This window comes from Monodelphis domestica, chromosome 1, assembly GCF_027887165.1.
Source record: "Monodelphis domestica isolate mMonDom1 chromosome 1, mMonDom1.pri, whole genome shotgun sequence".
NCBI classification, from domain to species: domain Eukaryota; kingdom Metazoa; phylum Chordata; class Mammalia; order Didelphimorphia; family Didelphidae; genus Monodelphis; species Monodelphis domestica.
The window spans coordinates 288,542,564-288,567,623 of NC_077227.1; the positions used below are offsets into that span (position 1 = coordinate 288,542,564).

At 34.6% G+C, this 25,060-nt stretch overlaps 1 protein-coding gene across 1 annotated transcript in view; it reads left to right on the plus strand.

Moving 5' to 3' along the window:
• SLC25A21 (solute carrier family 25 member 21) overlaps positions 1 to 25,060 on the plus strand; it is a 989,784-nt gene that overhangs the window by 913,244 nt on the left and 51,480 nt on the right. Inside the window, exon 7 of the mRNA XM_056811006.1 lies at positions 18,494 to 18,658. Within this exon, the coding sequence (XP_056666984.1) occupies positions 18,494 to 18,658 (165 nt within the window). The remainder of the gene's footprint in view (positions 1 to 18,493; positions 18,659 to 25,060) is intronic.

Consider the following 25,060-nt stretch of genomic DNA (forward strand, 5'->3'; position numbering starts at 1 on the left):
ACCCAAAGAAGAATTAAATCTTTCTTCAAGTAAAAAAATAACAAAAATTCAGTGAGTTCTAATGAAAAAAAAATGTGTTTATGTCTATTGGTTTTTAAAGTTATAATGTAATTTATTATGTTTTCTTTGGAAATGTTTTTCCTACTTTTGTCAAAATTCCTGCATATACTAGAACAATCTATGACATAAGCCACAAAAAGATAATATGGTTTTCTTCATTTTTTAGAATTGTGAGATAATTTCAAAAGTTTTATATTATTGACTTTCACCTAAGACAAACCAATATTTATGTAAGACAGGTTGGTATTGTTATAGAGTTAGCCAAGCAATACTTGATCCTTTGTGCTCCCTTCTTCCTTTTAGAAAAGGATAGAACTAAATCCTTTCAAGATATAAGTTGTCCTCTTTTAGGGAGAGATCTTTTCTTTAGTCACTAATTTCCTTCTCTTGGATTTCCCTCCCTCTAGAAACAATATGACACACCCAATTACAAAATTAGCTTTTGCTTCTAACCTAGGGGCAATAGGCCCTCAGGTTCATTTAGTTCCTTGCTCTGGCATTTTATGGAATTAGGATTTTTCCTAACATTCAGACAATAGTTTGGCTCTCTGCCTTAATTTAAATTCTGTCTATTGCTAGCTACCACTTCTTACATTTCCCTTCTCTCAGCTTAAACTAAATATATGATAACACTTTATGTCTAGTCCCAGGTTTCTTTATAAATGAAGCAAAATCAGGATGTGGGAAATACTTAGGTAGAGAGTTTACAACCATTACCCTCCCTGTGAGTCCTTTATACCAAGATATATTTACATCAATATCTCCCTTTCCTGGAAACTGAGCTTTTCTTCTTTTCCAATTCTTCACCTACTGCTTCTCTCTAATTCATATTAAGTCCTGGTTGGAGATGAATATTGCATTCTCCCTCTACTATTACAACTGAACAACAGTTCAGCTCAACTTATTCCAGACCCTGCCTCTCATCTGATCTCTTCCAAAATTCCCATAAATAAATCAAGGTCACCTTCAACTCAAAGGGAGCCCAAATCATTCACATGGCTGAGAGGAAATACCTTTTTCTAAATCTAAGAAATCCTTTAAGTTCTCAGACATGTTTGTCTCTAAGATAAATATGAGTGAGGGAAGGTTTAAAAAGCCTTATATAAATATCACCATCTTTTTGTTCTTGATGATCTGTCATTCCAGTTGTACCTCACCCTTTTTTTTTTTTTGAAAAATTTTAGTCAATTTATAACATTTTTCCTTGGTTACAAGTATCATGTTTGCACAAATCCACTGGGTTTTACATGTGTCCTTGATCAAAACATATTTCCAAGTTGTTGATGTCTGCACTAGGATGATCATTTAGAGTCTACATCCCCAATCATATTCCCATAGATCCATATAATCAAGCAGTTATTTTTCTTCTGTATTTCTATAGTGTTCCTTCTCATAAATCCCTCCGAGTTGTTCTGGATAACTGAATTGCCACTAATGGAGAAGTCCATTACATTCTATTGTACCACAGTGTATGAGTCTCTGTATATAATGTTCTGCTAGTTCTGCTCCTCTCACTCTGCATCAGTTCCTGGAGGTCATTCCAGTTCATATAGAATTCCTCCAGTTCATTATTCCTTTGAACAGAATAGAGTTCTATCACCAACATAAACCACAATTTGTTCAGCCATTCCCCAATTGGAGGGAATTCCCTCATTTTCCAACTTTTTGCCACCACAAAGAGCCCAACTATGAATATTCTTGTACAAGTCTTTTTCCTTATCATCTCTTTGAGATACAAACTCAGCAGTGCTATGGCTGGATCAAAGGGCAGACAGTCTTTTGGTGCCCTTTGGGCATAGTTCCAAATTGCCCTCCAGAATGGTGGGATGAATTCACAACTCCATCAGCAATGCATTAGTGTCCTAACTGTGCTCCTCCAACATTCATTACTTTCCTTTGCTGTCATGTTAGCCAATCTGCTAGATGTGTGGTGATACCTCAGAGTTGTTTTGATTTGCATCTTTCTGATTATAAGAGATTTAGAACACTTTTTCATGTACTTATTAATAGCTTTGATTTCTTTATCTGAAAATTGACTATTCAAGTCCCTTGCCCATTTATCAGTTGGGGAATGCCTTGACTTTTTGTACAATTGGTTTAGTTCTTTATAAATTTGAGTAATTAAACCTTTGTCAGAGGTTTGTGTTATGAAGTTTTCCCCCAATTTATTGCTACCCTTCTAATTTTGTTTGCATTGGTTTTCTTTGCACAAAAACTTTTTAATTTAATGTAATCAAAATTATTTCTTTTATATTTTGTAAATTTTTCTAACTCTTGATTGGTTTAAAATCTTTCCTTTCCCAAAGATCTGACATGTATGTTATTCTGTGTTCACCTAATTTACTTATAGTCTCCTTCTTTATATTCAAGGTCATTCACCCATTCTGAGTTTATCTTGGTGTAGGGTGTGAGGTGTTGATCCAAACCTAATGTCTCCCACACTGTCTTCCAGTTTTCCCAGCAGTTTTTATCAAATACTGGATTTTTGTCCCAAAAGCTGGGGTCTTCGGGTTTATCGTAGACTGTCTTGCTGAGGTCACTTACCCCAAGTCTGTTCCACTGATGCTCCTTTCTGTCTCTTAGCTAGTACCATATTGTTTTGATGACTACTGCTTTATAGTATAGTTGGAGATCTGGGACTGCAAGGCCTTCCTTCTTTTGCATTTTTTCATGATTTCCCTGTATATTCTTGATCTTTTGTTCTTCCAAATGAACTTTGTTATGTTTTTTTTTAATTTACTAAAAAAGGTTTTTGGCAGTGTGATGGGTATGGCACTAAATAAGTAAGTTATTTTGGGTAGGATTGTCATTTTTATTATGTTAGCTCATCCTACCCATGAGCAATTACTGCTTTTCCAATTACTTAAATCTAGTTTTAATTGTGTGGAAAATGTTTTGTAGTTGTGTTCATATGGTTCCTGTGTTTGTCTTGGCAGATAGATTCCTAAGTATTTTATATTGTCTAGGGTGATTTTAAATGGAATTTCTTTTTTGTAAAGGGTGAATCCCAAATAATAAAATACAAAAGTCAGCTGCCAAATTTATGGTGATTTAATTGATATAGTAGAGAAGATTTTAAGAAGAAGGAGGAAAGAAGGGGCTAGTACCAGACAAGAAGATAGGAGATCTAGAAAGTAAGGGTTTGAGTGTGAAGGAGGAAAGAATCAGCTTGACCTCCAAAGAGGCTTAGTTAAGATGCCCGAACCTGAAATCAGCTCCAGGACAAACTCACCATCCAACACTCCAAGATGTCGGAAGGCTTAGCATGCTGCCAGCCAGAGTGGTCTCTCCAGGGAAAGAGAGCCAGGCAGAAACTGACATGCTTTATAGGGACGTTTTTACATCACTTTTCTGCATTTCATCTGCACCAATGAGGACTTAGCTTGACTTAGGACAGCCCCAGGGGTCTGTCCTTTTTTTGCACATGTCTGTTGAAGGCCATCTCCTCAGATAATTAAATCTTGAGTTTGATGCAGACCTTTCAAAATCTTGTGAAACTGAGTAGGGTGGAGAAGGTGGATTTTTCAAGACCTGATTCTGTTATTCCAAGCATCTCCATTGTTATTGATCAGGAAGTAGCTAAATCAGATCTTCTAAAGAATGGTCTGATTAGGGTAGAATAGTTTTAAAATTCACACTTTATAATTCTTGTTGCTGAGATGTCTTGGAAATCTACAGAAATACTGAGGACTTATGTGCGTTTATTTTGTATTCTGCAAATTTGTTTAAGTTGTTGACTATTTCGACTAACTTTTTAGTTGATTCTCTAGGATTCTTTAAGTAGACCATCATATCATCTTCAAAGAGTGATAGCTTGGTCTTCTTCAATTTCTTTTTCTTCTCTAATTGCTACTGCTAGTGTTTCTAGTACAATGTTAAATAATATAGGTGATAATGGGCATCCTTTTTTCACTCCTGATCTTATTGGGAAGGCTTTGAATTTTTCCCCATTGCAGATGATGTTGGCCGATGGTTTTAGGTATATACTGTTTATTATTTTTAGGAAAGGCCCTTCTATTCCTATACGTTCTACTGTTTTCAATAGGTATGGGTGTTGTATTTTGTCAAAGGCTTTTTCTGCATCTATTGAGATAATCATGATTTTTGTTGGTTTGCTTGTTGATATGGTCAATAATGTGGATGGTTTTCCTAATATTGAACCATCCTTGCATTCCTGGTATAAATCCCACCTGATCATAATGAATAGCCCTCTTGATCATTTGCTGGAGACCTTTTGCTAGTATTCTATTTAAGTAAATATCACCATCTTAACAGAGCTTAGATCTCAAAAATTTTATTGGTATATAAGACCCTATGTAAACAGCCTCCTTTCCTGTGAGATGCTTTTACTAAGAGCTAAAACTAGGACAGAATGAGTACTTTGCCTAAATTGGGGAATATAAACAGTCTTTCTCCTGCTTTAAGAATTAAGACAGATCAAGAGGAGTTGTGGGAAGGTGGGGCCGTGATGAGAGTGAAGAAGATACAGGGAGTTTCTCTTTGGAAACAGAATATATTGGCTAATCTGTGACATGATTTAAGCATTATTTCAAGGGGTTAAGTGACAAGGAGGGAGAGAAGCTAGAGGCAGCCCTGGTATGAGGTGGAACTTGGGTTTTAGTTCAGTCTAGGTTTAGGAAAGGAGATAGTAAACTAAACCCCTCAATATCAGTTCATTTGGTGCTATAGTGCCAACACTACACTTTCCAGAAATGTGAGAGAGAAAAGAGGGCTCCTGGTACTACCTGAAGACTACTGGACTGTTATCCATGGCATGTGTTAACTTAAAGCCAGCATGCACCTAGTAGGGATCTAAGAATTTTCCCCATCAGCTGCTTATCATGAGTCTAGAGGGTGATGGAGTGGTCAGTGACACAAAGTAAGTTTTAGTTATATGACAGAAAGTCAAATATCATCAGCCTTTCTGAAAGAACCCTGAACTAAGTCATGAGACCTGTTTTCCAGTTCATGTTTTGCCAGTTCTTGATCTGTTTCTTCTTCTGGAAAATGAGGGGGGGGGTCTCTAAGGTTAAAACTTAATAACATTTATTTGACTTCATTGTAATTGAGCTTTAATGTCAATAAGAACCAAATGAGACTTAACAAATATCTTGATGTAATAAATTAGAAGGCTGGATGTGGAGTCAAAAAAAATGCCAGGTTTGAATCCTTCTTGAGTCACTTACTATCTGTGTGACTGTTTGGGTCTCAATTAACTCATTTGTAAAAATGAGAGTTAAGCTTTCTGATTTCTGTTAAGGTTCTAAATCTATGATCCTATAATCCATCATTTCTAACCTTGAGTAACTCACGTTTCTCTCTAGGAACTCACTTTCCTCCTTTGTAAAAGGAGAGATATACCATTTTAGCAGTAGATAGAGAAAGCATTATTGTTCTCTTTCCTGGAGTAAACTTAGCTTCTATTGGAGGTGTTATGCCTAATATTTAATTTTATAATGAATTGAGAGACTTTAAACTTTGAAAGATTTTTGAAAGGAAAATATTATTCAATTCTTCTGGATGAAAATTTAAAAAAAACTCTGAACTATTTCCTGCACATAATTCTTTTTTTATTTTACCACTCCTCTTTCTTGTTGGAGAATAGGGAGAAAAAGCAGGAAGAAGAAATAATAGGGAGGAGAGGAAAGGAAATGGAAAGGAATAAGCATTTATATAACATCTTCCCTATGAAGGCACATGAGCTCTTTGTAGAAATATAGAAATGTAGTTTGTTGTTTCCCTTCTAATCTTGGTTACATTAGTTTCATTTTGTGACATAGGGTATGCCCTCTGAGAAGAGTGACAGGCTGAAGAGTTGATGGTCTGATCACCTCAACAGGGGAGGGGTACCAGGAGGTCTGGAATGTTGAGAAGGCAGAAGATTCTGGCTGGGATTTAAGTTAGGATGTCTCTCAACCTTGAAAAGCCTAGGAAAGGAGATCTGGCCAAGCCTTTCTCCTGGGATATACTCATCTCTTTTCTCTCCTGGTGACTGGACATTCTTCCCCCACACACACACCCCTAATTCCAAATTGAAGGAACATCTGAAGAAGATATCTTGAGCTTCTGTCAAAACTTTACAGCTCCTGGTGCCCTGGGTCTGAACTGTGGCCAGGGGGCCAAAGACCAGGGCCAGTCAACCTGACTCTCTCAGGGGGCTCAAGCTGCCAAGGCCTGAGTTCCCTGAAAACTTGAGGAGGGAGAGTTGAAGGGAGAAACTTATTCAAACTCCTCTCTTCTCGTTCTGAATCAACCTTAAACCATCAACTGTGTCTCCTGGATCCTGTTTTCTCTTTACCAACAACCAATGCCTCCATTACATCTGGTACCCCAGGATTTAAAGAATAACCCCCATTATAAGAGAGCTTCAGTCACCAACTGTTTATAACTGATAGTTGGGGAAATACTCAGGCCAGCAGCCATTGTCATTGGCACTACCTAGGAGTTTCCATACAGGATCAACATACATCTTGATTCCTGGTGGAGGGAGAAGAAGCAAGTCACCAACTGCCATTCTGAAACAGTTGGAATACAATGGATAGTAACACCATTGTAAAAAGGGACTGTTGTAGGGCAGCTAGTTATAGGATCTATTCATCTTGGATCCTATAGAGGCAAAACTTGAAGTAACAACAGACATTTCTAACTATTAGCTCCTGACAGAGCCTAGGGAAAGAATAGATATCCAATACAAGATACAAAAAAGTTTTCATTTTAATATAATCAAAATGATTCGTTTTATGTCTTGTAATGTCTTCTTTCTTTAGTTTGGTCATATGTTCTTTCCTTCTCCATAGATGTAACAGGTTAAACCATTTTATATTACCCTAATTTATTTATAATATCAACCTTTATGTCTAAATTATATACGCATTTTGATTTATCTTAGTATATGGTGTAAGATAGGGGTCTATACCTAGCTTTTACTATACTCTTTTCTAGTTTTCCCAACAGTTTGTGTGTGTGTGTGTGAGAGAGAGAGAGACAGAGACAGAGACAGAGACAGAGACAGAGACAGACAGACAGACAGACAGAGAAATAATAGTTTTTATCTCAAAAACTGGGATCTTTGGGTTTATCAAACACTAATTTGATGTCATTTGCCCTTAATCTATTCTATTGATCCACCATTCTATTTCTTTGTGTGACAAGGAAATCACTTTAAAAGACTGATATATATTAATTTAAGGTCGCCAAGGAATTCAGCTATGTAATTCCTAAATGAAAACTTAAGTCAGCAGTCAATCTTTTATGGAGTTTAATTACAATAGGAGGAAGTAATTAGAGATAGAGAGAGAGAAAAAAGGGAGAGAAGGGAATAGGGCTTAAATACCCCTTCTGTTTAGGCTGGGCCAAAAGGCCCAAGCCCTTAGATAGCTGGGGCAAAGAAAAGAGATCAGTCCCTATTACTCACGTGACCAAAATGGAGAAACAGTCTCAGAGGCCCCCACTTTCAGCTTCCTTCAGAGCAAGCTTCTCAGAGCACACACCAACCACACCGACCAACTTCTCAAAAACCTCCCAGTCTTCAGACTCTCCTATCCTTAAGGAAACCATCCAAGTTCCCTCCCCTCAGTCCGCACATCTACCAATCACCTGTCCATCAATTTCCCTGTGCCAATGGAGGCTCTAGCTTAACCCAGGACCGCCCAGAGGTCTCTGGCTTTGCACATGTCTGTTGAAGGTCATATTTTCAAATAATTAAATCTTTGATCCTTTGCTACAGCCCTTTCTAAATCCTGTTAACCTGAGTAGGGTAGAGATTGGAATAATTAAATTTTGATCTAGGCTGCAGCCTTTACTCAATCCTGTTAGGACTGAATAGGGTGGAGATTGATTCCAAGTATCTCCATTGTATCAATTCTAAAATCAATCATGACTCAAAGAAATTCCTGTTCTATGCTTAAGCATAGGTCAAAGTCCTTTCCATTGTTCAGCAAAAGGTTTCTGTCCTAAAGTAATCTTAAGAAGGGAAGAGGAGGAAACTCTCATGCCAATGGGATTCACATTCCAATAGCCAAGACCCACTATCAATAGGGAATTTTTCAAGTATGAAATTTCCCAATGGTGAAATTTCCAACATTTATAAGTCTAAGAAATTTTGAGGTTTACATTTGCCAGTACCTGACTGTTTTGGTTATTATTATTTTATATTTAGAATTTGAGATCTGGTACTGCTAAGCCATTATTCTTTATAACTTTTTTATTAGTTCCCTTGATATTCTTGCTCTTTTGCTCTTTCAGATTAATATTGTTAGTATTTTCTCTAATTCTATAAAATAATTTGTGGTAGTTTGATTGGAATGGCATTGAATGAGTAAATTAATTTAGGTAGAATTGTCATTTTTATTTTATTAGTTCAACCTATTCATGAGAAATTGATATTTTCCAATTGTTTAGATCTAACTTTAATGTGTAAGAAGTTTTATAATTTTGTTTATGTAATTCCTGTGTTTATCTTAGCAAATAGATTCCTAAGTATTTTATATTGTCTAGTACAGAGAGCCTACCAGCAGCCCCTGCATATAAGGGAATATCTACAGGATTATGATTTTGAGGAGGAGAATGAAGCTGGAGAGAGGTTTTGATATCAAAGACATTAGCAGTAAACTGAGGCAGACACATACAGATCAGATTGCAGGGAGGAACCGGGTGTATGCTCCTGTTATCTTTCTTTGTAGGGCCTTCAGGGAAGAAAGATAAAAATTAGCCAAGAATGCATGGAAAGTAGAATTCTTAGATAGGAATAGGAATCATGTGTGAGGTGAGAAGGAAGAAAAGAATAAAGAAGGAAGACTTTGGAGCTCCATAGCAGGAGCATTCCATATGTCAGCAGGCAGGTTGGAAAGAGAGAGAGAAGAAAAGAAGAAGAGAAAGAGAGGGAGGGTCACGCCCAGTCCTGTCTTTTTTGAGGTAATGAGGTAAGAGGTAGTAATGCATATGCAACAGCACACAGTGGATTTACATTGGCTCGACATATCAATGACTTATAAGCTAGAGGTGTGGTAAGTTCAGCCCGCTCTTTTCAAACTCCCAGAACAAAGACCACATGGTCTGCTCATAAATCATGCATTGGAATGCTGTCTGACCAGACCAGAGCTGAGCCCTCTGTGGCTCAGCCCAGAGATTCTTCCTGGAATCCTACATCTAGAATTATTTTAAATGGAATTTTTCAATTTCTTGCTGCTGGACTTTGTTAGTAATATATAGAAATGCTGATAATTTATGTGGGTTTATGGTATATCCTGCTACTTTGCTTTTCGAAAGCCCAACCAGCAGTCTCAAGGGTTGTTTTCTGTCTAGGTGTGACAGTTTAAATGAATGATCAGGAGATGGGAGAGAGCTGAGTGTTCAGACCTGGAGCTCAGGTGTCATAAAGCTGTTCCTCCTGGCTCAGAGTTCATGTTTATTATATAGTTCAGTAGATACATGTTTTTCTGGCACACAATCATTTTTCAATCATACATGATCTTCTACAGATAATTGAATATGTCACACATTAACAAATTGCTCAAACAACATTCTGTGATCACATGCCATATTGCTACCATAGAAAATTACATGATAGAGATAAATGGTATAGGCAGGGTAACCAGGGAGTCAGTTCCCTTGGATGACTAGCTAAGAGAATCCTTGTTGCTTTTGATCAGCTTTCACAATCAATCAGAATTACTTAGGAGATGGATAACAAAACATTTTGCAGCTAGATACAGGGTTAAAGGGTAATTTAATGCACCCAAGTTGCATTTTTCTTTATGTTTCACTGAGGCACTTAGTGATGTTGCTCTGGTTATCGTACACAAGCATAATCACTGAAGTGTGTCAGCAGTTTGTGTTTTAGAGGAGTGATGGATGTGGTGCTTGTGTGTTTGGCTAGCAATGGGTGAGGGGCAACTAAGTGTACCTCTGCTGAGAGAAGGACGGGGTAGTGGGTAATGATCTTTAGATTTTAATTCTGTGAATATGATCGTTGGGGTATTATTCTAGAGGGATTATGTATAAATCATGTGAATATTTGCTCTCATATTACTTTTTCTGTAACTGGGGATAGAACAATAATCCTAGTCAGTAGTAAGGGAAGTTAGTGGGCAAAGTCACATAGAGTGGGTTCAGAAGATGCCTCATCTTTCCAGAAGATTGCCTTGCAACTCTGGCACTTATGTGCAACCATGTCAGACAGTGTGGGCTTTATGACTTCCCACATTTGCTAAAGTTACTAAATATTTCAACTAGTTTTTTTGGTTGATTCTCTAGGATTCTCTAAGTATATCATCATATCATCTGCAAAGAGTGATATTATAGTTTCTTCATTGCCTACTTTAAGTCCTTTAATTTCCTTTTCTTCTCTTTTTGCTAAAGGTAATATTTATAATACAATAGTACTAGTACAATAATAAATAATAGGGATGATAATGGCTATCCTTGCTTCACAGATGATCTTATTGGGAAGGCTTCTAACTTATTCCCACTGTAGATGATACTTGCTGATATCTTGGGATAGATGTTTCTTATTATTTTCAGAAATAGACTATTTATTCCTATACTTTCTAGTGTTTTTCATAGGAATTGGCATTTTATTTTTTCAGTGACTTTTTCTGCATCTGTTGAGATGGTCATGTTATATTCTGATATGGCCAATTATACTGTTAGTTTTTAAAATAATAAACCAGCCTTGTATTCCTTGTATAAATCTCAACTGTTCATAGTGAATAATACTTGTGATATACTCACTGACAAAAATCATTCCTTAAAAATTAGAATTGGACAAGGGGAAGCTAATGGTTCCATGAGATACCACAAAACAATAAACCAAAATCAAAAGGATGAAAAAATAGGAGAATGTGAAATATATCATATGAAAACAACTGACCTGGAAAATAAATTGAGGAGTGACAATTTAGGAATTATTGAATTACCTGAAAACCAGGATCAAAGAAAGAGCCCACACATTATATTTGAAGAAATTATCAAAGAAGAGTGCCCTATCCTTGAACCAGAAAATAAAAGAGAATGTGGAAGAATGCATCAAATATTTCCTGAAAGTGATCTTAAAATTAAAACTCCTAGAAATATTATTACCAAAATTCCAGAGCTCTTGAATGAAAGGGAAAATGCTTCAGTCAGCAAGAAGAAAACCATTCAAATATTATAAAGCCACCCAACTTTATGTAAGATTTAGGCAGCTACCATATTTAAAAAGTGGAGTTCATGGAATATGATATTCTGGAAGGTAAAAAACATGGGGTTATAAACAAGAATAACTTACTCAGCAAAATTGTGAATAATATACTAAAGGAAAAAAATAGATATTTATTAAAACAGGAAATTTTGAAGCATTCCTGACAAAAAGACCTGAGCTAAAAAGAAAATTTGACTTTTGCACAAGATTCAAGAGAAACATAAGAAGATAATGCAAAAAAAAAGAAATCATAAAGGACTAAATAGGCTAGCTTTATGAAATAGAAACAATTAAATAATATCCATTGGTTAATTTGATTTATAAAAAAGAAGACCAAATTACTAATTACAAAAATGAAGAGTAAGTGCACAACCAATGAGGATCAAATTAAAATAATTTTAACAGTTATTTTGCCCAATTATATATTAGTAAAACTGACAATACAAGTAAAATATATGGATATTTATAAACCATCAACTGCCCAACTTAATAATAGATGATATAGAATATATAAATAACCCTATCTTAGAAAAAGAAAAATATAGACAAAATTCCCTAATGAATATCAAAGCAAAAATCTTAAATAAAATATTAGCAGGGAGATTACAGTGATTTTTTTCAGAGTCTATAAGTTTATTTGCTCAATTTACAACTACTTAAAGATTCACATTTGTCATATTACATGACTGAGGACAACTACTAAAAATGGTCCAGGTGAAATAATTCCATAAAGAAATGCAGGTGAAATACAATTATTGATTAAACCTTAAAAATAGTTCATTGCATAACATGATAAAAAACCATGTATACATCAGGAATATAGTACTGGTTCAATATTAAAAAAAACTATCAAAGTGACTGACCACATCAATACCAAAAACAATGATTATATCAAGAGATGTAGAAAGAGTCTTTGACAAAATACAACAGCCATTCCTATTTAAAACACTAAAAAACCTATCAATCAGTATAGTCTTTCTCAAAGTGACAAATAGTATATCTAAAACCATGAGCAAGCTAAGGTCAGGGGTACAGCAAGAATGTCCATTGTCACCACTATTATTCAATATCATACTAAAAATGATAGTTGTAGCCATAAGAAAAAAAAAGAAATTGAAAAAATAAGACAGTGAGGAGACAAAACTATCATTCTTTGAAGATATGATGATATACTTAGAAAATCAACTAAAAAACTAATTGAAATAATTAAGAACTTCAACAAAGATTCAAGCTATAAAATAAACCCACAGATGTAATCAGCATTTTGATGTACTACCAACAAGACCCATCAGGATGAGATAGGAAGAGAAAATGCATTTAAAGTAACACTAGATAATATGACATATTGGGGAATCTATTTGTAAATACAAACCAAGGGATTATCTGAATGCAGTTACAAAACGCTTCATCCTGATAAAGACAGATCTAAACATTTTAGAGAAATAATAATTGTGCATGAGTAGTGCAAGCCAATATAATAAAAATGACAATTCTACATAAGTTTTATAAGTGATAAGAGATATATGAAATTTAAAGGTTTTTATATAAACAAAACAAATGCTTCCAAAATTAGAAGGAAATCTGAAAGAAAAAATACAGTAAGTTTTTCTGATAAAAATTCCCTTCTCAAATATATAGGGAACTGAGACAAATTTATGCAAATATGAGTTATTCCTCAATTGATAACTTGTCAAAAGATGTGAACAGGCAGTCTTCAGAAAAAGAAATCAAAGTTATGGAGAGTCAGATAAAAAAATGTTCTACATCAGTACAGATTAGAGAAATACAAATTAAAACAACTGTTCAAATTAAAATACACCTGTTGGTATGTTAGATTAGCTAATTAGCTAATTAATCAATTAAGTGGGTTAACATGATGGAAAAGGAAAATGACAAGTGTTGGAGGGAATGTGGAAAAATTGGGACCCTAGTGCACTGTTGGTGGAGTTGTGAATATATCCAAACATTATGGGGGGGGGGCAATTTGTAACTACACCCAAAGGATTATAAAATTCTTCATACCTCTTGACCCAGAAATAACATTAATAGGTCTGTATTCCAAAGAGATTTTTAAAAAATAAAAGGAAAGGGACTTATATGTACAAAAATATTTGTAGCAGTTCTTTTAGTGGTGGCAAAGAATTGGAAATTGAGGCTGTGCTATAAGAAATGATGAGCAGGATGCATTCAGAAAAGCCTGAAGACATATGAACTCACACAGAGTGAATTGAGTGGAAGCAGGAGAACACGGTACACTCTAGCAATATTGTAAGGATGATCAAATGCAAGAGATTTAGCTACTCTAATCAAGACAATGGAGCCCAAATCCAGACTCAAACATACTTTAAAAATAACTTTATTTTATTGCTTTATTTTGTTTGCATTTTATTTTGTACCTTGGAGAATATAGAAATGTATAATTTCACATATATAATAAATATCAAATTGTCTTCTCAAGGAGAGGAGAGAGTGCAGGAGGAGGGAAATAATTTGGAATTGAAACTTTTTTATGACAAAATTTTTTTACATGTTATTTGGAAATATTTGATGAAATAAATAAAACTAACTTAAAAAAAAACAATAAGTTAATCATTGGAGCAGAAACACAGTGGTAGTAGTTATAAAGCTGGAAAAATACCTGGTCTGCATGATAGACCCATATCCTTTGTGAATAATCGAATAGTCTTGTATTGAAACAGTATTAAGTCTTTGTGTTTAGGAGTTGCTGTTTATGAAAACCTGTTCTCCCAGAGGAGACATAATGGATCAGTTCAAAATGATCTCATTCATCATCAGATAGAGTTTCTTTAATAATGCCATTTTTGTATGTACATTTCACACAATAAACAGATTATGATCTAAAACAGATATAAAAGGCAGAATATTTTTTGCTTATTGCCTATGCCTGCTCTTGAATTTTACTTTCAAAGATTGTTATATCTTTTAAAAAATTTAAGGCTTCACGTATCTAAAGAAAAGCAATTACTTTTTTTTTTCTGAAAAGGAAGAGAATTTTCCAACACACCTGTATCCTCTCCTCCCCTCCTCTCTTCTTCCTTCCTTTCATCTTGTCTCTTTTCTCTTCTCCCTTCTCCTATCTTTTAAAATTTTTTTTCTCTCTTTTAAACAATACAGCATCTTGAAAAGCCTCAGGTCGGACACTCTATTGTGTACAGGTCTTATCTGGTTTGCTTTCCAGTCACACAATGAAATTTAATGTAATATATTGGCTTTGGGATACCATAAAATTCACCTTGTTTTAGGAAGGGAAGATGTGAGCATATATGAACTATGCTATCTTTTGACATAGTGTTCCTTGTTGGCTTTTTCTAAGAGGAGGAAAGCCACTGGCATCATGTTTTGAACTTGGCATTTTATATAGAATTCAATTCTACTTGATGGCCACACTTGGTTGGTTATTTACCTAAAGAACAATGCCTGCAGACTAACACCTCTTGCTGTGAGCTCATATGTTAAACTGAGCCAGACCTGGTCACCATTTGAATGGAAGGAGTCCAGAAAAAATACAGCAAGTTGCCATAAATTGTCTTAGTGATTTATTGGTAAGACTGTTCCCTCAGTCTGTAATGAATCAGTGCCCCAGCGTGGTATCAGAGAGCACTGTTCAGCCAAAGGTTCTTGTCTGTTAGATTACACCATTTAGGCCTTTAAAAAAAACAAAACTACTGGGTACTTAACTTTGAGGTCCTGAATAAATGACAGGCAATAATTAGATTATACATCTTAACTTGTTGCCTTAATTAACTCTGAATTAACCTCCAGGTTAAAAATTATCATATCTCTTATGAATAGTTAAAGATTATTCTTTTAGCACTCTTCTAAATATAAGGTATTCTGGTCATTATTATATTATTGTAACCAGTAGTTATTAAAATCATTGTTGCCAAGACTTTGACAGCCTCAAAAATATTAATAATTTTCAGAGATTTCAATGTATTAAAGATCTTATTCTATCATTAGCCTGGTCTAGTTTTATGCACACATTTCCTCTTAAAGTACACATGAGGAAGTTAGAATGCAACCTTACTAGAGACTAGTAACCAAATATGAAAACTATAGTGAAACTAAAATATTAGAAGGAAATTGAGCTAGGGCTTGTTCTCAGGAATGATTTGTTTGGTTGTATATTATTGGAATCATTTGGCTGATTATGTTAATCAGTCAGTCTTTTGTTTTGAAATGCAAGCCCAATAATCAAATAAGTTTAGTAAAATTCCCCATGTTGACAGAGAACAAGTAAAAATGGTTCTATATTTTCCTATTTAGCATCCCAGTGAAAGTCATATTTTTCCTTTCTAATTAAATATTTCCTTATGTTTCGATCATTCAGTATCCTAAACCAAAACAAATAAAGACAAATTTTCATGCTTTAAGTTATAATGACTTACAAAAAATTTCTTTGAACTATTTGTCAAACCTCTGAAGTGACTAACTATATAGTTATGCTGCATAGGAATTATATATAAATGCAGAATAACATAGTGGATGATGAATTTAGAATCAAGATGGTTCAGTCTCACCTCTGATGCATACTGGCTCTATCATTTAACTTCTCATAATCCCAGGCAATTCGGTGCCCTGAATTTAACTGTATTTTTATTTCACAATTATTATCACATCTAATACATATTCATATAATTTTATTGCTGAAAGTCTGGTGAAGTAGACTAATGGTACAAACTGTTAGCTCAGAAAAAAAAGGAAAACAATTATATACACACCTCTCTCCACCCACCCACACACTGATATACAGAAGAACTATAGAAATCATGGTGTGTCTATTGAAAAGCACTTAAACTAAAAAGATCATCTCCAACCACAGGAGGTAAATTTGGCTTCATCTCAAAAGAGTTTAGATCTTGAAATTTTTGATTAGTCACAAGTGTCTTAGGGACAAAGGGAAATGGAAAGAATACCTCAATGGAACACAGTTAAGAAAAAACAACACTGGGGGCAGCTAGGTAGCACAATAGATTAAGAGTCAGGCCTATAGATGGGAGGTCCTAGGTTCAAATCTGGCCTCAGACACTTCCCAGCTGTGTGACCCTGGGCAAATCACTTAACCCCCATTGCCTAGCCCTTACCACTCTTCTGCCTTGGAGCCAATACACAGTATTGACTCTAAGACTTCAGAAGGTAATAAATTAAATTTAAAAAAAAAAAGAAAGAAAAAACAACACTACGCATTCATTTTCTAATTAATTCAACAAGTCTATTACGAGTGCCCACTATGTGTTTCTCTGTCTCCCACACAAATTTCTTCCAACTTTTGATTGTCATCAGGTAAATCTTTTCAGCTGGATAGAAGAGATGCTAGAAGGATTGGTGCTTCTTTTTAATGTAACTATTATTAACTATATGCTATATGCTTTTTAGAATTTCACTGTAAAATGCAAAAAAGTGCTATATAGTTGATGGTAAGTATTTGATGACTACTTATTGAGTATTTGTTTAATGTCAGGGCTGTGACCCTGACCCAAGAGAGTCTTTAGTCCCACCTATGGTAGTAGTTTTCTTAATGTTGCTAGTTTGAATTCTAAGCAGTTTGTATTCCTTGCATCCTGTTGGTTACAAAATAAGAAGGACTTGTGATAATGTTTGTAATGGGAAAAGTGGAGTCTACTACTTATTTTACTTCTCTTCTGTTCCACTTCTCCATAAAACAACTGCACTCCTCTCACTTTCCCTATAATTTTTGATCTGAGGAGTCAGCAGTGGGGCAGGTAGTTTATGATGCCTGAGAACATAAGGGTCCTCACTGAAGGGGTGAGGCTCAAGTCAATTTGTAATGAGACTATTTTTTAAAAAGCAAATTATTGGTGTTATTATTCAATTACTAAAGTGCACATTAAAAAAGTCCTATTCATGGAGTTGAAAATTAACTTAAAGCCTCAGAATCCTTGGGTTTTTTTTTCCTCTCCAAACTACTGGATATCATTTATTAATTTAAGGCATTATCATATGTAGTTTGTAATGATTTATAAAAAGGGAAAGATTTCCTTGAATTTAATTCTATTTGTCATAGTTAATCTATCTAATTTATCTAAATGAAGAGATGAGTGATACTAGAGAATTTTAGCTGATTAATGAACTTATTAAACATGTATTAGCAGGAACTGTAGGAATTTACCATTCAGATTAATTCTTGTGTATCATGTTAATTAGATGACTATGAATGTAAGATGTTTAAAAGGACTACATGATGCTTGCTCTACTTATCCTGGTAATATGACTTTATTTGCACATTAACTAACAAGAAAACAGCTTTAATTGGAAAATATATTTCCATAATTTTCTCTAATGAATACTGATCCAGATGAAGGGTTAAAGCAAATTCCATTGTTTGCATCATGGGGCCCTACTTTTCATGCTTCCAGTCAGCTCACAAAAATTCAAATTTTGGACCTTTTTCATTTGGACCACATATATTGCTATGGAAAAATACGTAGGAGTTCCCTCTCATACCCATAATTTAAAAACAGTCAAATGAACTCTAGGCAAACATCTGTATTAATGAAGGGGAGCTCACTAGCAAATGTTAGAAGTAGCTAAAATTCAAGCACCATTGAGAAGATTCTAGGTACCCCAAAGCTGCTGGGCCACAGATTATAATCTGTAAGAGCTAGTGGAATGGGTGGAGCAAATTACAACTAACTTTCAGTATGAGATGTGCTGAGTACCACTTTTCCTTTTAAATACACTAAACTGGAGTGCCTATGTCTGGCTAATTTTTAATCTAGGACTCACTTCGCCTCTTCTATCTCTAGAAATGCATTAGAGAATATAAAGTAATTTTGGTATTAACCTTAAAAAGCATAATTAGAAAGGTAAATCATCTACAAGAGAAAAAAAAACATAAAGCACTCAATAATAGTGTTTTCCACTGCTTTGGATTATCCACCTTGACACTCCCCTCCATTAGTGAGAATAAACTGGAGTTGACTCTATTCGTTTATCTACTAAAGATGGAAGTAGTTATTAAATAATGTTAGGTCCTTTAGTTCTTCAGAGGATAGTTTTCATTTCTTTTCCAACAAACTTCCACACTGTTTATTATTATAAATATAGACTTGTTGATTTTTATTATATTAGACTTTTAACTTTTTAACTCAGTTATTAACAGTGATGATGCATGGTAGGAAAATCTCTAATGCTTCTGAATTAAATAGAAGCTTAAGGAAATATTCATAGCTTCAAAGGTGACTCTTTTTGTTTTTTTTTCCCATATTGCAGCAGCCATCCACTCTGGGTTATGCAAGACATATCATTAAGACAAAAGGTCTGGGGCTCCAAGGACTCAACAAAGGGCTCACAGCAACTTTGGGACGACATGGAATCTTCAACATGGTTTATTTTGGATTCTACTTCAATGTTAAAAACATAATTCCTGTCAATAAGGTAACTATATAATAAAATGAAATGTAAAAAAAAAAAAAGCACTTCCCCAATATATTTAACATGTCACTCCCTTTGTCACTTATTTAAATTAAAAAAAGTATTTGCTATAGGTAAAAAGTACCTGGGAACAGCTAGATGGCTCAGAGGATTGAGAGTCAGGTCTAGAGACTGGAGGTCCTGAGCTCATATATGACTTCAGGTACTTCTTGGTTGTGTGAAAGTCACTTAACCTCAATTACCTAGCCCTCTAGCCTAGCCCAGTGATGGCAAACCTTTTAAAAACCAAGTACTCAAACTGAAACTCTCATACCACATGTGAGCCCCCACCTTACCTCAGACAGGGGAGAGAGGAGTCACTTCCATTGGGCTGCTGGTCAGAGAGGTAGGCGAATTGAGAAATTTCCTCAAATGCATGGAGAAGAGAAAGGGAAAAGCCCTCTCTAGCATGCTCCCGCATGTGTATCTAGTCCTTACCACTCTTCTGCCTTGGAACCAATATACTGTATTGATTCTAAGACAGAAGGCAAGGGTTTTTTTAAGACACTAAATTACTTCTTATCTTGTATAAGATTATCATACCCATGCTACATACATGGTTTTCTTCTTCCTCACATCTTTTGTTTAATACTTCATAAACATATATGAAATTCTGCATAATTTTCTACCTCACAGATATTGCTATCTTCATGTAAATTGTGAATTTCCTATTTCAAATAAAACTTGAACTTGTGAAGGAAAATTCTCACCTGGTGATTTTAACCTTCACAACACTTTAACACTTACAAGCTATGTAACTTTGGAAAAGTTATATAAAGTTACATAAAGACTTTGAAAAATTAATTTCAATTCTCTGAACCTTGGTTTTTCTCATTTATAAAATGAGAACAATAATATTTCACTATTTCATAGGTTTGTTGTATAGAAAGAACTTTATATACCTTAAAAACATAAATATCTTAATTATATATAAAATTAATTTACATTAATAATTTTTACTATTTAATAATCAACTACTCCAATCACAGAATTTCAGGGCAAGAGTTGTTTATAAGAACCTTAATCTTCTTCTACAAAAAGAAAAACAGCCCATAGTTGTCAGTAAACACCTATAATTAATTTTGGCATCATTATCATCACCCTACAGCTACTGCCACAAACTCCTTTCCCTCCTGTAAACAGAGAACCTGTAAACAGATAAGCTAGAGACCCAAAATGAACTTGGTAAATCTGAGGGGCACTGAGGCATCTTGGAAATAATACTTTTATAGGTGCTGGGTAGCTTCTCGTAGATAGTCAATATTTGAAATTTGTTTGATTTATATTTCTGACTCTTTAAAATTAATATTCATAGGAATTGGAAGAGACTTGACTTTGACATGTCATAGTCCAAACCTTTTATTTAACAGATGGGAAAACTAAGGTAGTGTAAGGTAAAATGAGTTGCCCAAGATCCCACAGATTGTAGAGCCAGAATTTAAACCTCTAGATTCAGTGATATTTCCAATTTATCACACAGGTGTAAGGCATCCAGCACAGAGCTCTGATTGATTCAAGAACATGAGGTCTTAAAAAATAGTTGGGACATAATTTTGAAAAACTTATTTGTCTGTTACATTAAAATACCCAGTTAACTCCCTCCCCTCTCCCCATTAGAGGAGGCATCATTTGACCAAAAAAAAAAAAAAAGATATATAAGAACTAGTAAAGTCAGTATGGCCTAACCCTCCATCCACCACCGCTATCACTGTGCTCCTACTTCTCTGCTCTGTTACTTGGATTTCCAACTAGGCCTAAGTAGCTTTGGATTTGACTAAATATGTGAAAAAGAGAGATAATTCCAAACTGATGGAAAGAGGATAGACTGGCATTGTGTTTAAGGGACAGAATAGTTCCAGAGACTCTTTGTGAGTGGAATGTAGAGATGTGAAAAACTTTTTAAATTGAATATATGTAGAAATTTTCCTCTTCAACTGTTTCTTGATTTCCAGTTTGCCTCTGTAAAGACTTTGGGGACCTTTCCTCTGAGTATTTTTAGACCTCTTCTCTTTATTTGAACAAAAATCTTATCTTGCTTCTACCTAAAGAATACATTCATTATTGGGTATTTTTAGGATATTCACACACATACAAACATTGTATATATAAAACTGCTATGATTTCTGTTGGCTCATTGCTTGAATAAGTGAGTTTTCTCTGCTATTCATGAATGGCTTTTATATAACCAGGTGGGAAGAAGTCATTCTAGCAGGTACAGGTTTGGAACTACCCTGCCTGATCCTTAAGAGCAACCAGAGCATAATATTTTGTTCTGATACTATCGTACCTGTCAACTAGCAATATTAAAGGGGTGCTCATATACACATATATATATGTGTATGTAGAGATCGATGTCTGTCTATACACTTTTATTTATACACATACATCTATCTATCTGTCTGTCTGTCTAGCTAGCTAGCTATCCATCTAGCTATCTAGCTATCACCATACCCTTTTAGGAGATAGAAACCGAAAGGACCAAGTGCCTATTCAGAGTCCTTCTGGGATGGGAATCTCATATTTTGGGGGGTTTTTTGGAGAAGAATTGGCCAAATTACAGATATCTTTCCATGTTACCTCCAATACAGTTGGATAATCTATGTAACCATATTTTTCATATGTGATTGATACATATCTTCCATCTGTTTATACATTCACAGTAACTCTTATGAGTTTCTGTAGGTTTAATTGTCATCTTTAGGATTATGACTACCAGACCTATATATTCATCCTTAGTTTTCTCTCCAGCTCTTTGTCTCTCTAAGTTTTCTCTCTCTCTCCCTCTCTCTGTTTCTATGTCCCTGTCTCTGTGTCTGTCTCTCTCTCCATTTTGCCAAATGCCCATTAGATACTCTCTGTGTTTTGTAAGCATCTCAAAATGAATATGCTCAAAACAAATTCATCTTTCTCCAAAAAACCATACTTTTTCCAAAATTTCCTATTTCCTTTGAGAACAGAAACCTTTTAGTAGCCCAGGTTCACATTTTTTGTATTATTCTCTATTTCTCGCTATCACTAATCCCATATATCCAACAAGTTTCAAAATCTTATAATTTTGTTCTCTAAATCTCATATATCTCTATGTTTCTTTTCATGCAAATAGCCATTAGCTTAGTTCAGTCCTTCATCAGTTTTTTCTTGTCAATAGTAACTTAATTTGTCTTCTTGTATTAAATCTTTCCCCACTCCTAGCTATCCTTTACAAAGCTGCCAAAGTAATGTTCCTAAAACATAGATCTCACTAAATCATAACTCCACCTATTAACTTCAGCAGTTCCCAATTACAGTATCATAGGCTGAGTGCTAGAAGATTATTGCAGTCAATCTCATTCCCCTCCCCAGTTTATAAAATACCAGTTTATAGTCTTATTTATTAGTTAAATAGTTCTTTTACTTTCAATTTTATTAATTTCTCCTTTGTTTTTTAGGATTTCCAATTTGGTCTTTATCTGAGGGTTTTTAATTTGTTCTTTTTCTAGTTTTTTTAGTTGTATGCCCAACATGTTAATCTCCTCTTTCTCTTTTTCTTAATATGGGCACTTAGGGGTTTAAATTTTCCTGCGAGTACTGCTTTTGTTGTATCACATAAATTTTGATCTGCTGTTTTCTCATTGTCATTCTCTTCAATGAAATCAGTAATTGTTTCTTTGATTTGTTCTTCAACTCACCAGTTTTGGAGAATTTATTTAATATATTTAATTTAATTTCCAATCAATTTTTAATTTGCCTCTCCATGTACCCTTACTAATTATAATTTTCATCACATTATGATCTGAAAACATTGCATTTATTATTTCTGCTTTTCTGCATTCATTTGCAATGTTTTTTATGTCCTAGTACATTGCCAGACTTTATAAATGTACCATGTACTGTTGAAAATAAGGTATATTTACTTTTTACATATATCTATTAACTCTGTTTTTTCTAGGATTTCTTTCACATCTCTTACTTCTTTCTTATTTTTTGTTGCTTTGATTTATCTAGCATTCATAGAGGAAGATTGAGGTCTCCATCTATTTCCTCCTTAAGCTCCAATAGTTTCCCCTTTAAAAATCTTTGAGTACTGATATTTATTCATTACCTTACTGTCTTTTATCAGGATGTCATTACCTTCCTTATTTCTTTTAGTCAGATCTATTTTTACTTTGGCTTTGTCAGATATCATGATTGTGATTTCTGCCTTCTTTTTTTTTTCAGTCAATGCCTGATAAATTCTGCTCCAGCCTCTTAACTTTACTCTGTGTATGTCTACATGTCTCATGTGTATTTCTTTTAGACAACATATGGTAGGATTTTGGTTTTTAATCCAAAATCTGCTATCTGCTTCCATTTTATGGGTAAGTTCATCCCATTCACATTCGGAGTTATGATTACCACTTGTGTATTACCCATCATTTTGATTTCCTCTTTTAATCTTGCCCTCTCTTCTTTAACTATTTGCTTCCACACCAGTGTTTTGCTTTTAATCAGCCTCCCTTTTCCCAACCTTTATTTTATTTTCCTTCCCACTCACTCCCTTCTTATCCCTCCTATTTCTCTTTTGGGTCTGTTGGTCACCCCTCCCAACTTTTCCCTCCCTTTTAATACTCCCCCTCCTCACACCACCTCCAATAGGGCAAGATAGAATTCTATACCTCAATGAATTTGGCTGTTCTTCCTCTCAGAGCAGAGTCCACTGAGAGTAACATTTAACTATTACCTGTGACCGCTCTTTTCCTTCCCTTCTTATAATAGTATCCCCCCATCCCCACCCCAATGCTCCTCTTTATGTGGTATAATTTATCCTATTTTACCTCTCTTCATGTTTCTTTTATTACAATCTTTCCCCCGTAATTTTTTTTACATATCATCCTAAATATCTTACCTTCTGTCTATGTATATTTCTTCTATCTATTATGATAATGAAAACAATTTTTAAGAGTTAAAGCTAACATTTTTCCATATAGGAATATAATCAATTTGACCTTATTGAAGCCCTTAAATTTTCCCTCTCTTTCTTGTTTTCCTTTTATATGGCTCTTTTGAGTGTTGTAGTTGGACATAAAGTTTCCATTTAGTTCTGGTCTTTTCTTTAGGAATGCTTGGAATTCTTCTATTTTACTAAATACACATACTTTGCCCTGAAAGTATATAGTCAGTTTTGATGGTTTGATTCTTAGTTGCAGACTTTGTTCTCTTACCTTCTTAAATATTATATTCCAAGCCTTGGGGTCCTATAGTGAGGAAGCTGCCAAATCCTATGTAATCCTGACTGGTGCTCCTTGTTTCTTTCTGGCAACTAGTTGTATTTTTCCTTGGCTTGGAAGCTCTTGAATTTGGCTATAATAAATTGTGGAAGTTGTCTTAATGTAGAGAATGATCTATGGAATTTTTCAATGTTTATTTTGCCTTCTTGTTCAAGAATATCAGAGCAGTTTTCTTGGATAATTTCTTATAATATGATGTTGAGGCATTTTTTTTTTGGTTATTGCTATCAGGTAGTCCAATAATTCTCAAATTGTCTCTCTTGGATCTGTTTTCCAGGTCAGTTGTTGTTTCAATGAGATATTTAATGTTTCCTTCTATCTTTTCATTCTCATGATTTAACTTCATTATTTCTTGCTGTCTCATGAAATCAATCAATAGCTCCACTTACCCAATTCTCATCCTTAAAAATTGATTTTCAGCTATTATCTTTTGATTGTCCTTTTTGTTTTGATCAATCTTGCTTTTATAGCTTCCATCAGGTCAATACTGGTGTCCAATTTACTTATTTATTCATTTGATTTCTCTGACTCTTTTTTGATTTTTGAATTTTTAAAACTTTTTTTTAATTTAAGTTAATTTATTTAGACAATTTAGAACATTATTCCTTGGTTACAAGAATTATATCATTTCCCTCCCTCCCCTCCACCCACCCTTCCCACCACATGCAATTACATTGGATATTACTTGTGTCCTTGATCAGAACCTATTTCCATGTTGTTGGTGTTTGCATTAGGATGTTCATTTAGAGTCTACATCCCCAACCATGTCCCCTCAACCCATATATTAAAGCAGTTGTTTTTCTTCTCTGTTTCTACTCCCACAGTTTTTACTCTGAATGTGGACAATGGTTTTTCTCATAGATTCCTCCAAGTTGTTCAGGTTCACTGCATTGCCACTAATGGAAAAGTTCATTACATTTGATTGTACCAGAGTGTATTGGTCCCTTTATGTTCTCCTGTTCTCCTAGATTTACTCCTCTTGCTCTGCATCAATTCCTGGAGATTGTTCCAGTTCACATGGAATTCCTTCACTTTATTATTCCTTTGAGCACAATAGTATTCCATTACCAACATATACCACAATTTGTTCAGCAATTCCCGAATTTAAGGGAATGTCCTC